The 24,872-nt window shown below is 43.7% G+C and overlaps 1 protein-coding gene across 1 annotated transcript; it reads left to right on the top strand.

Annotated features, from left to right (window-relative positions):
• The first annotated feature begins 1,486 nt into the window (after positions 1-1,486).
• On the top strand, positions 1,487-16,678 carry LOC109420090 (RUS family member 1). Its single transcript, XM_019694402.3, has 5 exons — positions 1,487-1,735; positions 1,849-2,031; positions 2,096-2,234; positions 2,292-2,603; positions 14,443-16,678. Exons 1-5 carry the CDS (start codon positions 1,669-1,671, stop codon positions 14,993-14,995), a joined length of 1,254 nt encoding a protein of 417 aa, XP_019549947.3. The 5' UTR covers positions 1,487-1,668; the 3' UTR covers positions 14,996-16,678.
• The last annotated feature ends 8,194 nt before the right edge of the window (positions 16,679-24,872 follow it).

The raw sequence follows: 24,872 nt of genomic DNA, 5'->3' as shown, positions 1-24,872 counted from the left end.
AGTACCTTTTTCTGAGCCACTATGATTTTTTTCAGATTTTTAGAACTTTATTTTGGTACCTAAAACCAATTTCAAAGAGATTTTTTGAAATCGCCTTTTGACAGCTGGGCAACTGTTTGACAGCTCCGTCCAGTACAAACTGCGACGAGGGGTGATTCGACAAATCGCTCCCATACAAACTTCAAATTGATTTTTAAATAGGTTCCTGGGCACCAAAATTCATGAAAATTTGGATTTCGGCTCAGTTTGACATGCAGATTTAGAATATCGAATTATCTCAACACCGTTAAAGAAGCCAATTGTTAAGCGTATTTTCAACGTAAGTCATCAGAATAGGGTCTGTTTGATCCAATAATCGATATTGAGAAGTATCTACTTTTATTAGCTCTCCGAAAGACATACATTGCAGTGCATGTCCAAATTATATACATGTCCAAATTATATTTTTTACCCTATATCGAATAAACTAGTTACCCAAAATTAGGTTGTTTTCCCTCTTTCCCTCACCAATGTTGTCAAAAACCGAGATGCATCTACCCAACGGGGGTCCTTGAGCCCAATAAGCCAATTTTGGGTAAATGCAGGTTTACTCAAATTTGGGTTGAATGAGGGGGGGTCTTGGGTTGAATTTACCTACTCTTAAGTAAATGTTTTTGCTGTAGGTGAAGGCAATTTACCTAGTGTGAGTTTAATCGATTTACTCAAATTTGGCTTATTGGGCCGAACTATGGGATTGCGTCAAAAGAACTCAATTTTGGGTAGTTTGGCGGTTCCGTGTAATATTCAACATTTTTTTTTTCTGTGTGTATTTACATGTCCAAATGGGGTTTTTTAATTTAAAATAAATTATTGATTTTTTGATTTTATACGAAAGAGCACCTTTTTCTGAGCCACTATGATTTTTTTCAGATTTTTAGAACTTCATTTTCAGACCTAAAATCAATTACAAAGAGATTTTTTGAAATCACCTATTGACAGCTGGGCAACTGCTTGACAGCTCCGCGCAGTACAAAAAGCGACGAGGGGTGATTCGACAAATCGCTCCCATACAAACTTCAAATTGGTATTTAAATAGGTTCCCGAGCACCAAAATGAATAAAAATTTGAATTTCGGCTCAGTTTGACGTGCAGATTCAGAATATGGAATTATCTCAACCGAGATCTCAACACCGTTAAAGAAGCCAATTATATTTTTTACCCAATTTTTCACAACACTGACTCAACTTTGTCCGTAGCGGCATTTTAGCGTGTCCGCAAGCACGCAGCCATTCAGTTGCCAAAACAAATAAACATAAAAGTGACAGCAAAAATTTGGGAAAAAAAATCAACAATCTTTTCATCACCAGGGTGCGAGGCCGCCATTTTTAAGAATCCAACATCTGTATGTAAACATTTGTGTATCCACAAAGGATTCCATTGTGGATACACGATAGATGTTGGCTCCTGTCAGATGCATTAGGTGGGATTAGGGCTGCCACATACGTGCTTTTCATTCGCTCGTTCGTTTGTTGCTGCTGCAGTTCCACGTAGAAAAGTGTTTTGTGTTTTTTCGCCAATGTTTTTCGGTGTTTTGCTTCGTTTAAAAGCTTAAAATCCGAATTGTATTTCCGGAATCCATCAGCGGGAGCAGTGCGGCGCCGACGGCATCGGTATCCGGGCATCACCATAATGAAAATCCACTTCCGTGAGCAGTACGGATCCACGGGGGAGGAAGTGCTCTACGTGACACCCGACAGTAAGTATATAGGGGGGTTTGATGGATGAAGTGGTTTTATGGTTGTTTTAATATTTAATGTTGAGCTGGGATGAAAGTTATCAAATATTTACGTCTTTTTGTTTCTTTTGTAGACCAAGATGCAGTCGTCCGAGTGAACGTGAAAGGGGAGAAACCGAAACTGCGGAAGCGGCTGAGTTTGCGGCGGTTTTTCCAGAATCTGTTCCTGCCGGCTGGCTACCCGGACAGTGTGAGTGGCGATTATCTGGCCTACCAGAAGTGGGACACGGTACAGGCCTTTTGCAGCACGATTAGTGGTAAGTGGATGATGGTGATTGAATTAAAATTAAGGGTTTTTAATGTTTTTTTTTCTCCTTTAAGGTACGTTGACCACACATGCGATCCTGAAAGGAGTTGGGGTGGGAAGCGACGTAGCGAATCCTCTTTCCGCCACTATTACATGGGTGCTCAAGGATGGAATGGGTCACTTTGGTCGGATTATTTTTGCCTGGTGGAAAGGGTAAGTTTGTTTGAAATGTTTCTACAATTTATTGAAATCAGATTATTTAATTTCCAGAACGGAGTTGGATATCGATTCCAAGAAGTGGCGCATCCGAGCGGACGTCCTAAACGACTTGGCGATGGGTATCGACCTGTTCGTCCTGCCGTACTATCCGAAGGCGTCGACATTTATTTTATGTGCGACCACCACCATGAAGGCTATCGTTGGTGTGGCAGGAGGAGCCACCAGGTCCGCTTTGACACAGCATCATGCAATTCGGGGCAATCTGGCGGATGTGGCCTCAAAAGATAGTGCCCAGGAAACTTGTGTCAATTTAGTGGCTTCGTTCGTCGGCTTGTTTCTGCTGACGCATGTTCAGGATCAGAGGTAAGCCTTGGTTCAAGTCAAATGAATTTAGTTCACATTCCTTCATATTCAACGTACTGCCGTGTACAGCGTAGTCGTCTCGATTTCCCATAAAAAAGGGACGACTACCTATCCTTCCTTATTAGGGCCCATATAGCCGCGGCGGTAAACGCACGGGTATTCAGCATGACCATGCTGAGGGTGACGGGTTCGATTCCCGGTCGGTCCAGGATCTTTTCGTAAAGGAAATTTCCTTGACTTCCTTGGGCATAGAGTATCTTCGTGCCTGCCACACGATATACACATGCAAAATGGTCATTGGCAGAGGAAGCTCTCAGTTAATAACTGTGGAAGTGCTCATAGAACACTAAGCTGAGAAGCAGGCTTTGTCCCAGTGAGGACGTTACGCCAAGAAGAGGAGAGAGGAGGACCTATCCTTCACACCTTAAAAAACACAAATATGCGTTGCATTCATGAACTTTGATGAAATTTGCTCAACTTTCCAAAACACGTTTCTTTAAGATTCTGCAGAGCATAGTTGTTTTGTCCACATGGTCCAAGAGTTATTCCAGATTGTATTGTGGAAACTCTGATCTGACCAAGCTCAGAAAATAATTTAGAAAGAGCTAGAACAGACGACAATATACTGGGTCGGAGGCTTCCAGATCGGCTCGCAAGTTCTACCTAAAAGCTTTTTGGTCTGCTGAACGATCCGGCTAAAAAAATCTTTGTACAAATGTTTCCAGTTTGAGTGAAGTCAGTCGGTTGAACAAAATCCTTGCAAAATTTAAGGATTTCAAAGTGAACGAAATTCGTTTGCCAAATGTCGATTGCATTTACTCTGATGAGGAAGTTATGGACTGTTTTTTCAGTACACATTTCCCCGAATTTGTGAATATTAATTATTCGGATAAACCTGATGTCTCTTCATGTAGTTTTGACTCTCTGGCATCGGCTCGGAGTATCATATCCTATGTTGCTTCAGAAGGGATTTGATTATTTCAAACATGTTTTGAAACAACTATTTGTTTGCAGTTTTGTTAGAGGGTATATTCCCAAATCCTGGCGGGATATTACTGTAAAGTTTATTCCGAAAGTGGGTCGTGCGTCGTATGAAGAAGCAAAGAATTTCAGACCTATCAGTTTGACCTCTTTTCTTCTGAAATGCTTAGAACGCATTGTCGATCATCACATCCGCGATGTTCTCCTGGCCGATGTGCCTCTTCATGTGAACCAACATGCTTACCAATCTGGAAAGTCCACTGTGACTCTTTTACACAAAGTTGTTTACGATATCGAGAAGGCATTCGCTCAAAAGCAATCCTGCTTGGCTGTTTTCTTAGATATCGACGGTGCCTTTGACAACGTGCCTTTCGATGCCATATTGGAAGCTGCACGGGGTCATGGTATCTCCAATGATTTCCAATTGAATTCACCAAATGCTCAAAAACCGACATCTCTTCTCGACATTGCGTCAAGCAGCGATTCGGAAGTTGAATGTTTGCGGATGCCCCCAAAGGGGAGTCTTATCACCGCTTTTGTGGAATCTCGTAGCACATACGCTATTAAAGCAACTCAATAATGGCGGCTTTCCGGCTTGGTTGTGCCGATGCCTAACATTGTTAGTCGGTATGCGTGCATCAACACCCTTTTCGACCTGATGCAAAACGCTCTTCAGGTAGTTGAGGGTTGGTGTCGCCAATATGGCCTTTCGGTAAATCCGAGTAATACATCTATTGTTCTTTTCACGGAAAAACGAAACCGTAATGGTGTTCGACCTTTGCGTCTCTTTGATTCTGAAATCAATGTGACTGAACAGATAAAGTACGTTGGAGTCATTCTTGATTCCAAGCTTTCCTGGACACCTAATATTGAGTTCAGAATCAAGAAAGCTTGCATGGCCTTTGGGCAATGCGCGAACCTTGGGGTCTAAAACTCAAGTATATCAAATGGATTTACACAACTGTTGTTCGTCCAATGCTGGCCTATGGATGTCTTGTGTGGTGGTAAATAGGCGAAGTGAGAACGGTCCAATCAAAATTAGGCTATCTCCAAAGGATGTGCTTAATGGCGATGTCTGGAGCGTTCTCTTCAACTCCCACGGCAGCGCTCGAAGTTCTCTTTGACGATGCCCCACTACACATTCATATCAAACAAGAAGCACTTTCTTGCTCTTACCGCCTATGGGTACTCGGTTTACTAGAGGAAACTCCTGTGAACCGCAGACCAACACACACCTCGTTGTTTCCACTTTTGGTGAATTTGGACAAAATTGTCCTTGTTCCAAGTGATCTTACAATTGTATGTAATTTTATATATAGGACATTTTCCACAAAATTGCCTTCACAGGAAGAGTGGATATCTGGATATCTGAAAAGAAGTATTTCAGACGGCATCGTATGTTATACTGATGGCTCCCTCTCTCGAAGGTCGAGCAGGTGCTGGTGTTTATTCTCGTGAGCTAAGGCTGTATCAGTCTTACTCACTTGCTAGACACTGCACCGTTTTTCAGGCCGAAATCTTTGCTCTTATGTGCGGAGTGCAATCAGCACTTCAGCAGCACGTAATGGGAAAAGTAATATACTTCTGTTCAGATAGCCAGGCTGCTATTAAAGCACTTGCTTCGGTCAACTCCAGGTCGAAGATAGTTTTAGCTTGTCGAACTCGAATCGAGGAGCTGAATTCCGCAAACGCTGTTCACCTTGTATGGGTACCTGGCCATTCTTTCATCGCTGGAAATGAATTGGCTGATTAGTTAGCTCATACTGGAGCATCACATGACTTCATTGGCCCTGAGCCAGCTATTCCGGTATCCAAGTGTTGGGTAAAGCATCAGATTGGCATCTGGGCTGCCACTCAACACAGACTATACTGGAATAGTTTGTAGTCAGGTCGTCAAACCAAATTGTATTGTACTGAGCCATCTCCATGAGTGGCGAAGTGTCTTACAAATCTGTCTAAGCAGAATTCTGGTCAAAACAATGACTGGCCACTGTCGACTCAGCTATCACATGGCCAATATTCAGCAAGCTGTACCTATGTGATAGCTCATTTTTCATTCATTTTTTTCATTTTTTCCCCCAGTATTACATCAAATTCAAGATAAAACTGAATCAATACTCGCCAAGTCACGCTCCACCTGGTTCGCCCCATCGTGCTCTCTGCGCTCCACGCCTTCTTGTGCCAACCAGATCAATTGAAAACACCAGCTTTGCAGGGTTGTTGTCCGGCATTCTTGCAACATGCCCTGCCGCCCAGCGTATCCTTCCGGATTTGGCCACCTTCTGGATGCTGGTTTCGCCGTAAAGTGCAGCGAGCTCGTGGTTCATCCTTCTCCGTTACACACCGTTCTCCTGCACACCGCCGAAGATCGTCCTTAGCACGCGTCGCTCGAAAACTCCGAGTACTTGCAGGTCCTCCTCGAGCATGGTCCATGTCTCGTGCCCGTAGAGCATCACCGGTCTTATTAGCGTTTTGTACACAGTTTCTTCTGGAGCCCGTAATAGGCCCGACTTCCGCTGATGATGCGCCTCCGAATTTCACGGCTCACGTTGTTGTCAGCCGTCAGTAAGGATCTGAGATAGACGAATTCCTCCACCACCTCAAAAGTATCCCCGTCTATCTTAACATTACTACTCAGACGGATCCGGTCGTGTTCGGTTCCGCTTACCAACATGTACTTTGTTTTTGAGGCATTCACCACCAGTCCGACCTTCGCGTTTCAGGCGGATGTACAGCTCTGCCACCGTTCCAAATGTTCTGGCAATAATGTCCATGTCGTCCGCAAAGCACACAAATTGTCCGGATTTTGTGAAAATCGTTCCCCGGCTGTTGAGCCCGGCTCGTCGCATCACACCTTCCAGAGCGATGTTGAAGAGTAGGCATGAGAGTCCATCACCTTGTCGCAGTCCCCGGCGAGATTCGAATGAACTGGATAGTTCACCCGGAACCCTTACGCAGTTTTGCACACCGTCCATCGTTGCTTTAATCAGTCTAGTCAGCTTCCCAGGAAAGCCGTTTTCGTCCATGATTATCCATAGCTCTGTGCGGTCGATACTGTCGTATGCCGCTTTGAAGTCGATGAACAGGTGATGCGTTGGGACCTGGTATTCACGGCATTTCTGGAGGATTTGCCGTACGGTAAAGATCTGGTCCGTTGTCGACCGGCCGTCGATGAAGCCGGCTTGATAACTTCCCACGAACTCGTTTGTTTTAGGTGACAGACGACGGAAGATGACCTGGGATAGCACTTTGTAGGCAGCATTCAAAATAGTGATCGCCCTGAAGTTCTCACATTCCAAATGGTCGCCTTTGTTGTGAATGGGGCAGATTACCCCTTCCTTCCACTCCTCCGGTAGCTGTTCGGTTTTCCAGATCCTGACTATCAGCCGATGCAGACAGGTGGCCAAGTTTTCTGGGCCCATCTTGATGAGTTCAGCTGCGATACCATCCTCACCAGCTGCTTTGTTGGTTTTGAGCTGGTGAATGGCATCCTTAACTTCCCTCAGCGTGGGAGTTGGTTCATTTCCGTCCTCCGCTGCACTGGCGTCGTCGTTTCCTCCGTTGCCGTGGTCTCCCGTGCCTACGTTCTCCACGCCGTTCAGGTGCTGATCGAAGTGCTGCTTCCACCTTTCGATCACCTCACGTCCGTCCGTCAAGAGGCCCCCGTCTTTATCCCTGCATATTTCGGCTCGCGGCACGAAGCCATTGCGGGATGCGTTGAGCTTCTGATAGAACTTCAGTGTTTCTTGAGAACGGCACAGCAGTTCAATTTCTTCACACTCCGCATCTTCCAGGCGGCGCTTTTTCTCCCGAAGGAGGCGGGTCTGCTGTTTCCGCTCCAAAACCGTTCTGCACTCTTCGTCGAACCATTCGTTCCGTCGATTCCGTTCCACGTACCCGATGGTGCTCTTGGCTGCGTCGTTGATGGCAGCTTTCACTGTACTCCAGCAGTCCTCTAGAGGGGCCTCATCTGGCAACGCGGCCTCGAGATTCTGCGCGTATGCTGAGGTGACATCCGGTTGCTTCAGTCGCTCTAGGTTGTACCGTGGCGGTCGCCGGTATCGTACATTGTTGATGACGGAGAGTTTTGGGCGCAGTTTGACCATCACCAGATAGTGGTCGGAGTTTATGTTGGTGCCACGATAGGTCCTGACGTCGATAATATCGGAGAAGTGCCGTCCGTCAAAAAGGTGCTACGTCTGGTCATATTTTTGGAGGCGGCGAAATCAATGAGTCATAGGCCGTTTTCGTTCGTATGCTGGTGGGCGCTGAACTTACCAATCGTCGGTCTGAATTCCTCCTCCTAGCCTACCTGTTGTACTTTACTACTAATCTTTATTGTTCGAGTGGTAGGTACAGAATGAATAGTGTGCACAGGTATCGGTACTTATATAGTGTCAAGTTGTTAGGTTGATTGGTGGTTGCTACGGTTGCCAAGCATAGGCGAAACTACTGGGGGTGCCGGGGGTGCCAGGCACCCCCTAGAATTTTACAGCACTGCTGTGAGATATGGGGCGATGAATGATGAATGGATGAACTAATGAATATTTGTTTGTAGTGCACCCCCTGGTAAAAGTCCGTAGTTTCGCCAATGTTGCCAAGGCATGAGCGATGATTGCTTGGACAACAATTGATCGATGGTTGGCTACTATGTTAGTCTCCAACATTCCTCCCTTCTTATTTCCAGAATACTAGGAAAGGTTCCAGTCTAGATGGCATCTGGATCATTCGCCTGGGCCGACTCGTAGAGGCTTCCTCATCAGGTTGTGGATGCTGAATTGATTCCGGCAGGCTTACTTCCATTTCTGGTAGTGCTTCGTCATCATCAGTGGCATCAATGGAAACTTCTTGGTCTGGTGCTGGTTCTGCAGGAGCAACGGTAGTGACTTCATTTTGTTGGAAATTATCCTGCAGACCAAACTCGTCCACGAATATGTTGAGGGAAGATTTCTCCGTTGGTTCCTTTGTTGGTTGTTGGTCGTCAAAGCGATGCTTGATTTGATTGGCATGTGAACGGATCAACTTCCGTCGGCCATGCCATTCGTCCAATAGAACGTTGAAGTTTACTTGCCCAATGACTTCTATAATGACTCCGGGAGCCCATTTCCATTTTGAATTGGATTGGTAGACCTTGGCATAAACTGCATCACCAGCTTGTAGGTTCCTAGGTACTACGCCATATTTCCGGTTGAACTGGTCATTTTGTCGTTGATTGATGATTGGGGTCACCGGCTGTCGTGGTTGGAGTAGACTCAGGACTGTCCGCATGTTCCTTCCGATCATCAGCTGAGACGGAGTTTTTCCATTCAGGGTACGACTTGGGGTTGTTCTGTAGGCTTGAAGGAAGATTTGCAGTGATTCGGAGATCTTTTCCCCCTCGTTAATCTTGAGCAACGCCGTCTTCAAGGTTTCTACAAAACGTTCCGCCTGGCCGTTCGACTGCGGATGATACGGAGAGATTCTCAAATGTTGGATTCCGTTCTTCTTGCAGAATTCCGCGAACTGCACCGATGAAAATTGTGTGCCGTTGTCGGATACGATGGTGATTGGAACTCCAAAGCGAGCAAACACTTCGTCCAGCAAATTAATGACTGCTGCTGTGGTCGGTGAGCGTACAATGCTGATTTCCGGCCACTTGGAAAAGGCGTCGATTACCACTAGAAAATGCAGACCGTTGACTGGACCAGCAAAATCTATGTGGATGCGTTCCCAAGGAGATTGTGCGAGCGGCCATGATTGAAGAGGAACTTTTGGAAGTGTCTTCGAATGAGTAGCGCATTTGTCGCACTGCTTGACGTAATCGGAAATGCTGTCGTCGATCTTGGGCCAGTAGACGTGACTTCTAGCGAGAGCTTTCATCCTTTCCATCCCTGGATGTCCTCTATGGAGCTGCTTCAGAATCCGTTTTCGCAATGTTTCAGGAATCACCAATCGGTTTCCAAGCATAACACATCCTTTTACCAATTCCAGGGCGTCCTGATGGGTGTGGAACGGTCGAACATCGGGGTTTGTAATGTCCTTGATGTGAGTAGGCCATCCATTTTCAATGTGCTTGACAACTTGCTGGAGAACGGAGCAATTCGTTGTAGTGCTACGTACCATGTCAAACGTCACAGGAAGTAATCCGACTGCTTCTTGAAGAGGTACTTCAATGTCATCTTCCAGTTGGATCGAAGCGATGATGAAATCTTCCTCCGGTTTTGAATGGCCGCTGATGAGACGGGAAAGAACATCGGCATTTCCGAACTGGGTGGTGGATACATACTGGATGTCGAAATCGTAACACAGAAGCGTCAGTGCCCAGCGTTGTAAGCGATTGGCGGTGTGGATAGGAATCCCCTTTTTCGATCCAAATATCCTCAAGAGCGGCTGATGATCCGTTTGTAGCGTAAACTTGCGTCCAAGTAGCATCCGGAGGAACTTCGTTACAGCGAATACCAGGGCTAGACCTTCCTTCTCCACCTGTCCGTAACGTTTTTCAGCATCGGTGAGGGAACGGGATGCATGTGCCACCGCTTTGAGAGCGCCGTTGGGAAACTTGTGCATGATGCAGGCTCCAATTCCTGACTGGGATGCGTCTGCTGCTACGATGATGTCCAGAGTCGGGTCGTAATGCGTTAGGAGAAGATCTGACTGGAGCACTTCTTTGAACTTCTGGAAAGACTTCTGGCAGTCGTTGTTCCAAACAAACTTGGCATCCTTCTTGAGAAGCGCGTCGAGTGGTCTTCGTAGCTGGTGCATTTCTGATACGAACTTGCCATAGAAATTCACCGCACCGAGGAACGATCGTAGACTGGAAATGTCGCTGGGAGCAGGCATCTTGACAATGGCTTCGATCTTGGCAGGATCCGGTCGTAGTCCAGATTCGTCAACGATGTGTGCAAGATACTTGATTTGAAGCTGTAGCAGGTTGCACTTTTCTTCACGGAGGATGAAGCCATACTCTTGCAGTCGTTGAAAAAAAGCGGTGAGGATTTCACGATGCTCCTTCTCGGTTTTGCTGAATACCATCAGGTCATCCAGGAACGATTCGACACCTTGGATATCTGTGATCATCGTGTTCATCAGCTGCTGGAATGCTCCTGGAGCCGACTTTACCCCAGGTGCTAGCCGGTTGAAACGAAATAGTCCACGGTGTGTGTTGATGGTCAGCAAGTTTTTCGAGTCGTCATCCACTTCTACTTGCAGATAGGCATCACTAAGGTCGATTATGCTGAAATACTTGCATCCGTTGAGCTTGCTGAAGATGTCGTCGGGAACTGGCAGCGGGTAGTTGTTCGACTCCAGGGCGGCGTTCAGACCGGTTGAATAATCGGCACAGATCCGAATCTTTCCTCCTGGTTTCTTGACCACTACGATTGGTGCAGCCCACTGGGAAAAGTCCACCGGGGTGATGATACCCAGTTGTTGAAGACGGTCCAGTTCTGCATCCACTTTATTCACGGATGTGAATGGTACAGGCCGTTTCGGTTTGTAGACTGGCATAGCTTCGGGTTTCAGGAACAGGCGTACCTTGGTTTTTGTGCAGTGTCCTAAACCTTGCCGGAAAACGTCTGGGAATCTTGCCTTGTAGTGCTGGATTGCGTTGGGTTGATCGGCGTGAACTTGATTGCAGATCGCCGACAATGGCTTGTCCCATAGTCCAAACAAGTCGATCCATTCCAGGCCAAACAGGTTGAGATTGTTGCTGGCCACGTAAAGTTTTCCTGGTTTGGTGACACCTCCAAGTGTGATTGCGCTTTGAAGTTCACCAAGAAGCTGTAGAGGCTTGCCAGACGCTGTTGTTGCTGCTCTTGTTGTGGGAAGTAGTTGAGGGGATCCAAGACATTTGTTCCAGATTTTCCGAGAGATGATGGTGATGTCCGAAGCCGTGTCAAACTGCAGCGTCACTTCAAATCCATCGATATTCACGGTCAGGAACTTCCGCCGGGACTCACTACTAACCTGGTTGATCGTGAAAACACCGTTGACCTTCGACTTCTTCTTCTTGGTAGATGTCTTCGCTGAGTAACAGCCGCAGTAGCCCTCTTTATGTCCGGTTTGCTTGCAGTCCTTACAAACGTGGTTGGAGAACGAACAGTCGCGAACGAAGTGCATGCCGCCGTACTGCCAACAGGGTGTCTTCGGGGTGCTTGATTTGCCACTAGGTTTGGTTTTCGGTACAGATGGGTTCGATTGAGGCTTCTTCTGTTTGACTGCGCAGACGGAGCTGATCGAAGTATGCTTCTGTTCCACCATAGCGGTATCATGCTTGAGATTTTGAAGACGTTGACATTCCGTGATGAGCGATTCGAGTTTGCAATCTTCGTCGGCGTTCGTTTCAAGCTTCGAGAGTAGCCGCGTCCGGATGTCCGCGTCCTTCGTTGAGCGAAGTCCGCAAATGAAAACCAAGCTCTTGAACTGGTCTGGAGTTAGCTTGTTCAGTTCAAAATCTTCACAGGCCTTGTTAACTTTTCCCGCGTAAGTCACATAATCGTCCGCATCGTTCTTCGTCAGCTGGAAGCATTGGTACCGTTTGCTGAAGAGCGAAATCCGGATGCTGAACAATTCCTTGAGTTTCTTGACAGTTTCCTCGAAGGTGAACTCACGGGGATGTTTCGGAAGCACGAAATTGACGTAACGGTCGAAAACGTTGACACTGAGGCTTCTCAGGAGCAAACGTACCTTCGCTGCATCGTCCAATTTCGCACCGTCCTTCAGGAAGAGATCCTCGTACTTGCGATACCACCGGTCGAAAACTTGGCCATTGTCCGGGTCGTAGGAGAACTCGTGGATGTTCGATGCCAGAGATTCAATGATGAATTCCGGGTTGCTTGAAGATCGGCCGGATCCGGAGCCTTCTTGAATGCCGAATCGCTCCAGCAAGACCATCAACCGCGCGTTTTGCTCTGCCATCTGCTGGTTCTGCCGGACAATTTGCTGCATCAGAGTTTCGCTGTCTCCGCCAGGTGGTGCCATGGTTCTTCCTCTTGAGCGTTGAATTCTTGATTACCTCGTCGCCAACTGTTGTACTTTACTACTAATCTTTATTGTTCGAGTGGTAGGTACAGAATGAATAGTGTTCACAGGTATCGGTACTTATATAGTGTCAAGTTGTTAGGTTGATTGGTGGTTGCTACGGTTGCCAAGGCATGAGCGATGATTGCTTGGACAACAATTGATCGATGGTTGGCTACTATGTTAGTCTCCAACACTACCTGAGCGTTCAAATCTCCTATGATGATCTTGACGTCGTGGCTTGGGCAGCGATCGTACTCGCGTTCGAGCTACGCGTAAAATGCGTGCTTGTCATCCTCAGTACTTCCGGGGTGTGGGCTGTGCACGTTTATTATGCTGAAGTTGAAGAATCGGCCCTTGATCCTCAACCTGCACATTCTTTCATCGATCGGCCACCAACCGATCACGCGCCTCTGCATATCACCCATCACGATGAAAGCTGTTCCCAGCTCGCGTGTGTTGCCGCAGCTCTGGTAGATGGTATGATTACCTCTAAACGTTCGCACCATGGATCCTGTCCAACACACCTCCTGCAGCGCTACGATGCCGAACCCGCGGTCCTTCAGTAGATCGGCGAGTATGCGGGTGCTCCCAATGAAGTTGAGAGATCGGCAGTTCCACGTACCGAGTTTCCAATCGCAAGTCCTTTTTGTTCGCTGGGGTCGTTGCCGTTGGTCTCGGTACGTATTATTCTGTTGCTGATTTTCCGTTACAATGGTTTTTTACGGCTGGCTCGTAGGGTCTGACACCATCCCCCTACTTTACGGAGGACCATAGTGCACAGTTGAACTTAGAGTCCTTCCCAGGCACTCGGACGTAGATCAGCCGCCCCTAACATTGGGATTAGACGCTGTGAGCCGCTCCTCCTGGAGAACAGACGCTCAGGTTTACCGAAGCAAACTCCCCCTTTTAGTGTAGAATTAGCATAAGTTAAAATACACATAAATATAAACAAAAAAAAAACTCCCCCTTCCCTACGACCAAAGTTCCCACCGGGGTTGGTTACCCGATCTTCCCTAAGGTTGCTCATAGTTTCCGGCCGGTACCGCCTGGAGGTAGGGATAGGAGTTGCTGGGCAGAGGCTAGTGGATCACAATGGGATCTGAATTGCGCAGCATACCCAGCCTTTACCGTGCCCTATGTGATAGCTATGAATCCGATTATGGAACTTTGTATCATTTGATATGTAACTGTTCAGTGTTTGCACAAGCACAACTGCGTTTCCAAGTACTCCTGACCTGACTTCCGAAACCTGAATCTTCAGGACGTTATTTTGTTTTTGACCCGCTGTGGTAAAGAGCTATAGGCTCTCTTTACGCTTTATGCGTTACTACAACGCCCTTCTCAGGGCGCTATTAGAACTCATTGTGGTACGCTTGTGCGTTTATAACAATCATATTCGCTTACCTTCCATTTTTCTATCCCATGCCTTTTCCTTTCACTATCACTCGGGTAAATGATGAATAGGCGTTCGTATTCATGGCGATGGCACAAATTTCCCAAATTGAGGAGAACGTGCCTCTGGAGCCGACCTACTGATACCTGATACCCATGTAGATAGGGATTTCCATACAACATGGGACAGTTATGCGTAGAACGGCAGTGTATTCAATGAACAATGTAAGGGAAAGTCTTTCGTCCGCTCCCGCTTAACTCTGTGACATTTTTGTATAAGTCGTCACACTTTTCTATACAATTCGGAATAACTCCGGAGTCTTGTAGACCAAGCACTAACGCTCTCCAGAATCTTGAACTAGGAACAGTTTTTCGGGAAGTGAAACCAGCCGTAAAATTAGTTATACTCATTTGTGTTCTCTTGGAAAGCGCAATTAATCAATAATTCAACTGTTTTGTATTGCAGGGTTCTATATGGGCTATTCCTGTTCGTAACGCTGTTGCATATCTACGCCAATATTAAAGCGGTCAAGTCCGTTTGTTTGCGCACCTTTAACGAAGCTCGCTACCTGATCGCCCTCGAAGAATATTTCAAATCTGGGACAATGCTTTCGCCAGAGCAAGTCAACAAGTTGGAACGGGTCACCATCGGACAAACAGTTACCCTGACGGCGCGGGTAAAAATAGGCTGTTCGGCTCGTGAGCTCGCCCAGTACTACCGGGTCTGTTACGACCTGGAGAATCTGATGGCTTGTTTCGATTCGCGGGACAAGTTTATCATCGCGGAAACCCGGAACTACGTGGGAGTGTATCTGCACTTCACCGCAAAGCCGCTGGACATCATCAAGGCGTACTTCTACGTGGCGTCGTACTTGCAGGACAAGAATCAGCTGCGCGACCGCTACTGGGAAATCCAGAACAAGTGGAACGAGTTTCTCAATATGGCCCAGTGCGAAGGCTGGAACGTGCAGGCCCATCTACTCAAAACGGATGAGTACCGGCTGGACTGGAGGATATAAAAGGTAACGATAGAAACGTCAAAACGATACTTTTGCGGCACCTCGACTACGAATGAAATTTTAAATCTAGCACCTTAAGGATAACGTAGGCACGATGCTTCATTTATCGTGATTCAACGAAACTAGGAATACGATCGAAACTTTCAATGCTTTGTCCCTTTGATGTATTTCTCCACATAGCAAAGGTTGTCTACTAATATTCCTTCCCCATTTCCAACTGACTGCTTGACACAAACAAATACCACTCATAAGAAAGAGCAAACATTACCCAATAAACAGAACAAGCTGAATAGCAGTTTCTTAAGCTAAAGTTTGTTCCACTCTTATATAGCAACAATGTTTGTTGGGCAGTCTTTCGAATAATAGTATTGGTTTGTGTGCACGGATTGCATTTTCGTATAGAGACATAAAGTGCACAATGGAAATGTTTGTGTTGGTAGTCAATCGACCAACTACCGAATATTCGAATGAACCGTGTGTTCGATGGGAAGCGATCAGAGTTCATTCGTTAAGTTCTATATCAAATTTATGATAATACGCGAGAAGAGTGTAATGTCTGTTTCTCTGTACTCAGCCTGATAAGACCTTCAGGAAAAGGAGGTTGAATATTTGATGGTATTTTCTGGCTAATAACGGCAAATGAAGCACTGCGTACCTACCACACTGAAGATTTTAACGGAACAATTGCGCAATTACGAAGAATACAACACTTAAATACCTTCCATTTTTTCGAAAAACCGACGACAATTCGAGCGACTGTTAGGGTGCCAAAGAAGCAATCTAGTCTCAATTAATATTTCTTACCGAGAGCATTTTGGACCAATACCGTGGAGGCAGTTCAAATTCAAACTTTTATCTTTAACCGAACGTGGAGAGGTATGCTACTGTTAAAATAAAATGAAACATCGAAACGTGGTTTTATATAGATCTTAGGAGTTTTCGATTCTACAACCAAAGCATGTTTTAGGAGGGATGGTTGTTCGCATCAAACCGTTCGACATCAATTAAAAAAATTATCTAAAAAAAAGAGTTATAGTAGAATCGACACATTACGTACTATAGAAATAACTATTTTTCTACACATTCCAACATCCGACATTCGTAGTGAGAACGGCTTGTCCTCCTGTTTTCTAATTCCCGGGCGAGGGCAGAAAAAGCCGTTAAGTAGTTCGAGGGAAACGTTCCATTTGGCATACAACCGTTCGTTTGGCAAAACGATCACCTTTCTGCCAAATGATTCGCTCCTCCCCTAGTAGTTACGTAGATTAGCACAGAATCAACTGATAAAAAAAATCTAGTCAAATAGGGTTTAACTACAAGATACCAACGAGAGAAAAGCAGTCCGTCTGTCCGTGTGATATTTTAGTCATATCACGAAACACAGCAGTAGTACACAGAACACAAAAGCCCGTTTTAAAACGAACACCGCACATTCAATCGTACCTATTTTGCATCGCAGATTTTAGCTTTTGCTTTTGGAAATCGCTTGGCTTGGGGGAAAGAGAGGTACTTTTCCGTTTTAGAAAAGTGCCGTTTTTGAAAGTTTAAAGAAAAGATTGTACGAGGGATAATGTTCCAAAGAGCAATTTAAGTAGTAATCCCAAGAAAAGGTTTTAAGATCTTACATTCGTTTTAGAATCGTTCCACTCTGAGTCGCTTATAAATTTGCAATTCATTGCTATGCATCCAGTGTTTTTTGTCGGTAGAACGAAAAGAAAATTTATCCCGAAATGTAGTGTCTATTGCATGTCTCGGATCTTGTAAAAGTCATAATTCTGTTCCTTGAACAATCCCATCAGCAGTCGTAAGAGTCCACCGCACTATGTTGAAGTTCCCTGCCCATGATCGCATAACTGTCCCATATGAATAGGAAACCCTGCAAATATGGGACTGATATGCGATCATAGGCAGTTCCCCAATCGAAAATTTTTGTTAGAGACAAAAAAGGAAACAGAATTTGTTACGTACTTTTCAACTCGTGAATTGTTGTTGCTTATTTATTTGATCTTAACCGCCTGAGGAGGCCTTTGTTTCTGGATAAACTTAAAACTAAAATTACTTATCTGTGAATTGCTCCTTCCTTTGATATTCGTCCATTTATTTGCACTTGTCCACATGCTTCTTTATATTAGTCACTATTTCCTTCTGCTTCATACACGGTTCATTGTTTTCTTTATCCTTACTTTTTTGGCAATCGTTATACACTGAAGTTTTTTTTTACGACGGTATTGGTACCGCGTAAAAAAACCGCGGTATTTAAAAAAAAACCCAGATTAATCCACCTAGTGGTGATAGTGCCTTTCTCGTCGAATAAGTAATCAGTATTTTTCCGTCGACGTTAGCCAAAGTGTTCCTGAATCCTGAGGATACTCTAGAACAGAACAAATCCCTTTCTCTTTCTTTTGTCACAGTGCTCGTTGACTCGCCAATGGGGAGATGATAAATAATAAATGTATTTGATGAAAAAATACCCAATCAATTAAGCAAAATCTAGTTAGGTGATTTGTTGAGAAATTTTATGGAGGACTCTTTTTCACCTTAAAATTTAAAAATTTCTTGAATCATTTCTTTGTGCCCTTCCTTAAAATGTTGAATTCCGACTAAAATTTCCCAAGACGGGGAGGGATTAACATAGGAGAAAATCGAAACATAGGAGAAAATCGTAATCAGAAAAGCAAGAGTTTCATCAAAGCCATAATCAAATTTGGAAACTTATTATACTCTCAGTTGACTGCTTGACCGCCTTCACTAGCACTGGTTGCCATTATATTTAACCAACCAGTTGCATCAAAATTGGGCGCAGCAATTTTAAACGCAAAAGGGGATTGATGCGATAAAATTTAAATTTTCACTTTCATAATTTCAGCGAAGCAATCAGGATTGCCGATAATCTTAGGTGTGGTCAGAGACTATTTTCTTGCTGACCGTTTATCTCCGGGACACCTGGAGCCGGTTCCGGAACACAACCGGTGTTACGCAAAGATGCGTAGCCTTACATTTGAACCCAACATTATTGAAAATATGAATACCCCTGGCCAAGTTCGCAGGGGTTGACGGTATTAAAGTGAAGGAGTTTCATTTTGATTATTGTAATGTAGTGTTCTTTGGTGAAACATATCACCTTTTTAACACTTTAATGCGCCTCCAACGGTTCATCACGAACCGGCTGCTGCAGATGGAGTATGACTGATCATATGCATCAGACATGCTCGATAAACACGGAGGATCCGCCAGGGCTCAGTAGAGTCTATTCCCAAGCAATAGTTCCAAGTCGGTTGGATTTGAGAAGGTTTTGATGATCGTTACAAATCCTAAAAAAAGTAATATAGGATTTGTGACAGGTTTTGGAACCTTTAACAGCCAGCTGACTTCAAAATGTTGTTTGGGCTCTATTTCCCACGTTTCTGGGTTGATTTTGATTAGTAATTTATTAATGTCATAGTCGCTTTGTCGATTTTTTACCATGTTAGTTGGTCATATTTTCTTTAAATAATGCAATTAAAATCAACCGACGAATTAATAGTGGGAAGGAGATTTGCAGCACTTAATTGTGCTGATAGATTCGAAGCTAACGTGCGAACATTTAAACGCATTATTGACATCAATGCGTTCGACGTGACATTTCGGACAAAAGCTGACTGCTTTTTATTAACTGAACAAAGTTACTTTTGTATGACTAGGTTGACATTTCTAGGCCACGCATGAGAAAATGACATGGTTTATCGAGGTAGGACCGATAGGACAGAACGAATTTGAATATTTTTCATAGTATTTGTAGGGGGATGAATACATAATAGTTGACAAGCAATTTTCGTTTGGTTTGGCTTTGGATCAATATTGTCTAGGGAAGAGTGTCTTCTGTGGGCCCTCTTGTTTCAATTGTTGCTAGTGTTGTTAAAACATATTTATTTACTACTTTATTGTATATTTTTCTGATATAACAACATTAGACTAATGGGTGCGACAGGAGTGACCATCAAAGCCACTTATGCCCCTGGATAATTCGATCTAATAGCCAACGGCTTCCTCAATGGCCGACTGGGTGCGTGCTTTGGGTGGCGGATTTAAGCAAAGGAAGGGGAATCATACTTCGATTGACTTCATCGGATAAAGTGCCATCCGATAAGCGTTCTTGTGTGAATCACCTTCCATCGTCTCGCAGTCAAAATTGAATTTAATAAAGCCAATGAATGTTAAAAAAAACTTAATTATTAAATCAATTGTATTACAGATTTGTCCTCATTTCAACTCTAAACATTATTTTCATTTTCAGTTTCAATATTTAGTTATAAAGTTTAAGAAAAAGTATAGCTACACATGACTGTGAGACGACGTGGACCACATTGAGGAAATAATTAGTCGATATAGGGTAGTTGAACCATTAGGGAGGGGCCTCTATTTTGGGCATTTTTCTGCTGTTGCTCGGCCGGTTGGACTGGTTGACCGTATTTCTTTTGCGCGGTGAGATATTTGCATTATCTACCCAAGCACGGGAATTTGGCTCAGTTGGTTCGATGTTGATTGGGTTGTGACAGGGGGATGTCCGAGATGGTTGCCACTGCCCAGATGGTTCGGCATCCTAATCAAATGTTGAAATTTTTAAAGGCCCAGCTATGCTGCAAATACAAAATATTTTATTTTCTTGGAAATATAATTAATATTATTCATCAATTACATTAAATTATGATTGATATTCGTGACGATTTTTTCCTGTTTGATCACATACACACTAATACTAAAACAATTACTGCTATTATTCATAACATAAACACTATACACATAAAAATTATTAATCAATTTTTCCTTCCTTGTTTTTCTCTATAAAATGTTGCATGGTTCGAATCCTTGCGGAACATGAACGGTGCATGAGCACAAGCATTTACAGATTAACTATGGAAGATCTTCGAAAGACAACCAGAAGCTAACAAACACAATCTATGGGGGAAGTATCATCGACATATGTAAGTAACCAAATGTAAAATACTCTCCATGGAACCTGAATTCTAAGCGTGCAAAGGTAAATAACTAACATACGGCGGGAAACAAGAATTTATCAGGAAACTAAGTGGATGAGAAATTGTACTTCGGTTTTTCGCATTATAAATGAAAATTTAACTAACGTTACGCGTACGCAAGTTTTCTTCTTTTCAAAAGCTCTAGTTCTCCTTTTTTGCAAATTTGTGGAACTTTTTTATCTCGTCGAATTTTGCAGCCGAATAGCATTGATATTTTCAAGTCCATACTAACTCCCGGCGTGAGTTGCAACACTTAATTTTGCTTATAGTTCCGAAGCTAACGCGTGAAATGCTTTGGTAACGTCAATGCGTCTCGACTCGACGAAAACTGATTATCTACTTCTTTGACTAAGCTGGACAACATTACTTATGTATGACAAGGAAGATAATTTAACGTTTTTAAATGTTGGTATTATATGAAAAGTGAGGGAGTGACATGTTTTCTACAAGAAAAACTAGTAGGACTGACAGAACAATTCGAAGATTTAGCCGTATATTGCCAGGATCTAGGAGCGAATCCTGTTAGGTGTAAATGATTATTAGTTATGAAGCTAATGCGTTATCAATGAGAACTATTAGTCTGGACATTTTTGATGAAAATTACTTCTTATCTTAAATAATATTCTGCAATAAATGACGCAAAAACATTATGACCAGCAATTACTGACATACTGAACATAACAACTTAATATAACACTTCAGTAGAGTAGAGTAGAGACTACATATTTGATATGGGGCAAAACAGTAACGCTACTTAAGTTTGGGAATCTAAGGCAACTAACTGACAAATTGACAAGGACCTAACATACTACATGAACCTTACTACAGAAACCAATTTCACACTTTCTACCGTATTTGCATTATTGTGTCTCAAGTCTAGTCCAATACCTTTCCCCAACCTATACCATTACCCTTCCGATGGTGTTCATGTGGTCCGCACGGACTATTACGGCCATTACCCCTCCTTGATCTTCGGCATTGGATTGACTTGCGCTCTTATTGCCCCACCAACTGCTGCAAAATGAAAATGAAAATGAAATGAAAACATTATTGAAAATATGAATACCCCTTTAAATCATATCAGTGACATTATTGTGCAGTAGTTCAGTAAAGACATTTAGTAGCTAGCGAGAAGGTACCTTCAGTAAATGAGCAAATCGTGCTCCCTAATTTTATCAACGAATTTGTAAGTTAATTATGGTATATTTGTACTTATAATTCAATAAATATGAGTTTGCAGCTATGTAGCTGATCATGACAAATACCTGTCTAATTTCTGCTGAAAGAGTCGGTGGTATCGAGCACCTTCCGCAACAACCGGTTCAGATATCTTATTATCTGGATTTATTGACAATTATCGTTGACAAATAACGGATGCAGCTTGTTTGGCATGACGTTTTTCGACCTGCTATTTTTCGGTCTGCATCAGATGCCTTCAGCTGGATTCACCACTTCGACTCCGTCAGTATAAGCGGTTCAGATATGATCTGAAACTATTTTCCTGCTAAAAGCCCAGTTTCATGTTCGAAAGGAATCGCTCAAGAAATTTCTTGACCGATTCCTGGCAGAAACTTTCTATAATGACTGCCATTGGAACTGTCATTTCTTCTCAACTGCGTACTGCAATCGAAGAAAAACGATTTCTTGAGTGATTCAGGCAAGGAATTTCCCATGCATTAAGATAGGGTGAGAAATTCCTTCCGAACTGCAAACAGCTCTTTACCGTTCATCTGGTTATCGCCGCTAAGCCGCTATTTGATGTGTCATATGCATGAGTTTGGTTTAGTTATTTAATTGATCACTTCCGGCGGGACACCTGGAACCGGTTCTGGAACACTAACGTTTCAGATATTATCCGAAACTATTTTCCTGCTTACCGTTCATCTGGTTATCGAAAAAGCCGCTATTTGATGTGTCACATGCATGGGTTTGGTTCACTTTCTTAATATGCCACTTCCGGCGGGACCCCTGGAACCGGTTCTGGAACACAATCGGTTCAGATATGGTCTGAAACTATTTTTCTGCTAAACATTCATCTGATTATCTAAAAACTCGCTATTTGATGTGCCGCATGCCTGGGTTTGGTTCAGTTTTTTAATTGGCCACTTCCGGTGGGACACTTGGGCCCGATTCCGGAACACAACCGGTTCAGATATAGTCTGGAACTATTTTCCCACTTACCGTTCATCTGGTTATCGAAAAAGCAGCTCTTAGATGTGCCACATGCCTGGGTTTGGTTCACTTTTTTAATTGGCCACTTCCAGCGGGACACGCGGAACTGGTTCCGGAACACTACCGGTTCAGATATGGTCTGAAACTATTTTGCTGCCTACCGTTTATCTGTTTATCGAGAAAGCCGCTATTTGATGTGTCGCATGTATGTGTTTAGTTTACTTTTATATTTGGCCACTTCCGGAAGGGCACCAGGAACCGGTTCCGGAACATTACCGGTTCATAGTCTGAAACTATTTTGCTGCTTACCGTTCATCAGGTTATCGAAAATGCCGCGGTTTGATGGGTCGCATGCATGGGTTTGTAACATTTTCATATCTGGCCCCTTCCTGGGGTACCGGTCCGGAACACCTAAATGGCCATAACTCCGGAACGGCTGAACCGATCCGAACAATTTTCAATAGGAAACAATGGGACCAGATTCCGCGTCGAATGAACCGTCGGTCATTAAAATCGGTTGAGGTTTACTGCCAAAAAGTGATGTGAGTTTTTTTTGTACACATACACACATACACACATACACACACACACACACACACAGACATCACCTCAATTCGTCGAGCTGAGTCGATTGGTATATAAGACTTGACCCCTCCGGAGGCTCTATCAAATTTTCATTTTTGGAGTGAACATATAGCCTTTCGGTACACCTTGGTGTACGAGAAAGGCAAAACGTCGTAAAAAAGTCAAGTCACGTTAGATATCCCAAGTAACCAAAAGTTCAGATAAAAGGATACTTTATAAGCTAAGCAGCTTGTTCGAGGTTGCTCGTTAGCCTTCTAAGCAGCTTCATTTTTAAGTAATTTTGGAACTTGAAAGTTCACATAAGCACGCTGGATAGCCTTCTAAGCAGCTTCTGACAGAACTTTGTCAAAATTCACGCAGAAAACAAAAATGTGTTTTTTCTGAATCACACCCTGTTGGTGGGGGGGGGTTTGTGATTCACGTCTGGAAATTGCTTCTGATAATTATATTCTCACATATGTTGCTGCTATGTAGATTTGAACTGGATCCTCCTGAGTGATAGCCGGCTGACTTACCGCTGCGCTGCTGAAGACACTTGACAAAGTCAAGCTAACTTCACTACTGTACAAATGTGCAAAACTAGCTGCCGACAGAAAATCGATTCAAGTCAGGCTTTACCTACTGTCCACTCAATCGCAGCTGTAGTACTGTGGTAGAGCGTAGGGCTCTCACGCAGCGACTGTCGGTTCGAATCCGATGGGCGGCATTTTTTTTTTGTTCAAGCTAGTATTCATTGATTTGATAAATTCATATTTGTCTTTTATTCGTGTACGCTTAAACAGTTGTTTTCTGTAAAAGAAATAAATTTAATCTTCATTGAAACGCAATGCTACTGAACTGAACTTCTATGAACTTGAAAGTTCCGACAAAGTTCCGACATAGCATCTTAAGCAGCTTTAAAGTTCCGCGAAGTTCAGATAAAGTTCCGAATGGAACTTTCTGGCTGCTTAAGAGGCTAACAATTAGCCTTGCCGGAACTTGTGACCCAAGTTCCAGCAAGGCTCATCGTTAGCCTCTTAAGCAGCCAGAAAGTTCCGTTTGGAACTTCATCTGAACTTCGCGGAACTTGAAAGTGCATTTTGTCATGGGAAGCGGAACTTTTGGTTACTTGGGATGTGACCCTGACTATTTTGCGCGTGTTTTTGAAAAAAAAACTCCTTTTTTTACGACGGGTTTTGAAATAACGCGGTTTTTTATGACGTTTTTACCCTTCTAACACCCATAAGAAGGGCATCAATACCGCTCGAAAAACCGACTTTCGATCCGAGGCCCGCAGGGCCGAGTCTCATATACCAATCAACTCAGCTCGACCAACTAAGCAAATGTCTGTGCGTGTGTGTGTGTGTATGTGTGTGTGCGTATGTTACAAAAAAAGTCACGCACGTTTCTCAGCCATCTGATACCCGATTTGGATTCTCTTAGTTGCAAATGAAAGCTACAACCAGAGACAAACAGACGTGTCATTTGGAAGAAAATGCGATAAAAATCATCGTCACGAAAACATAATCGCCCAATGCTAATTATGCTGTGGTACGCAAATCTACTGAGTAGATGGCGGTAGTGAGCAAAAGTTAAACAGGAGCAAAAACGATGCGAGCGCCATGAGCGAGCGATTTGCGAACTACGGAATATTTGAATAATCCGTTAAAAAGTGAAACGATGGGAAGTGAGTAGAGTGAGACGTCTGTTTGTCTGTGCTACAACATTCTAGTAGAACCCTATTGAATTTTATTACGATCAGACATTTGGTTACCGAGATATCTTTCGAAGAGTACTTTAAAGTAATATAGGTTAACTTTTTGAGAGATTTTTGACATATAGCATATTGATAAATATCTAAGCCGTCTGTCAACCGATTTGGGTTCTTTTAGCACCAAATAAAAGCTACAACATCCTAGTAGAATGCTCTGAAATTTTATTTTGATTGGACATTTGGTTATTGGTTTCGAAGAGTACTTGAGAGTTATACAACTAAACTTCTTGAGATTTTTAACAAAGTGTATCATATTAAATATCTCAGCCGTATGTCAACCGATTTGGGTTCTCTTGACACCAAATGCAAGCTATAACATCCTAGTAAACCGCCCAGAAATTTTATTTCGATT

Source organism: Aedes albopictus, chromosome 2, assembly GCF_035046485.1.
Source record: "Aedes albopictus strain Foshan chromosome 2, AalbF5, whole genome shotgun sequence".
Classification (NCBI taxonomy): Eukaryota; Metazoa; Arthropoda; class Insecta; order Diptera; family Culicidae; genus Aedes; species Aedes albopictus.
Note: the sequence above shows the minus strand (reverse complement) of the source record. Positions and strands in the feature narration are given on the sequence as shown.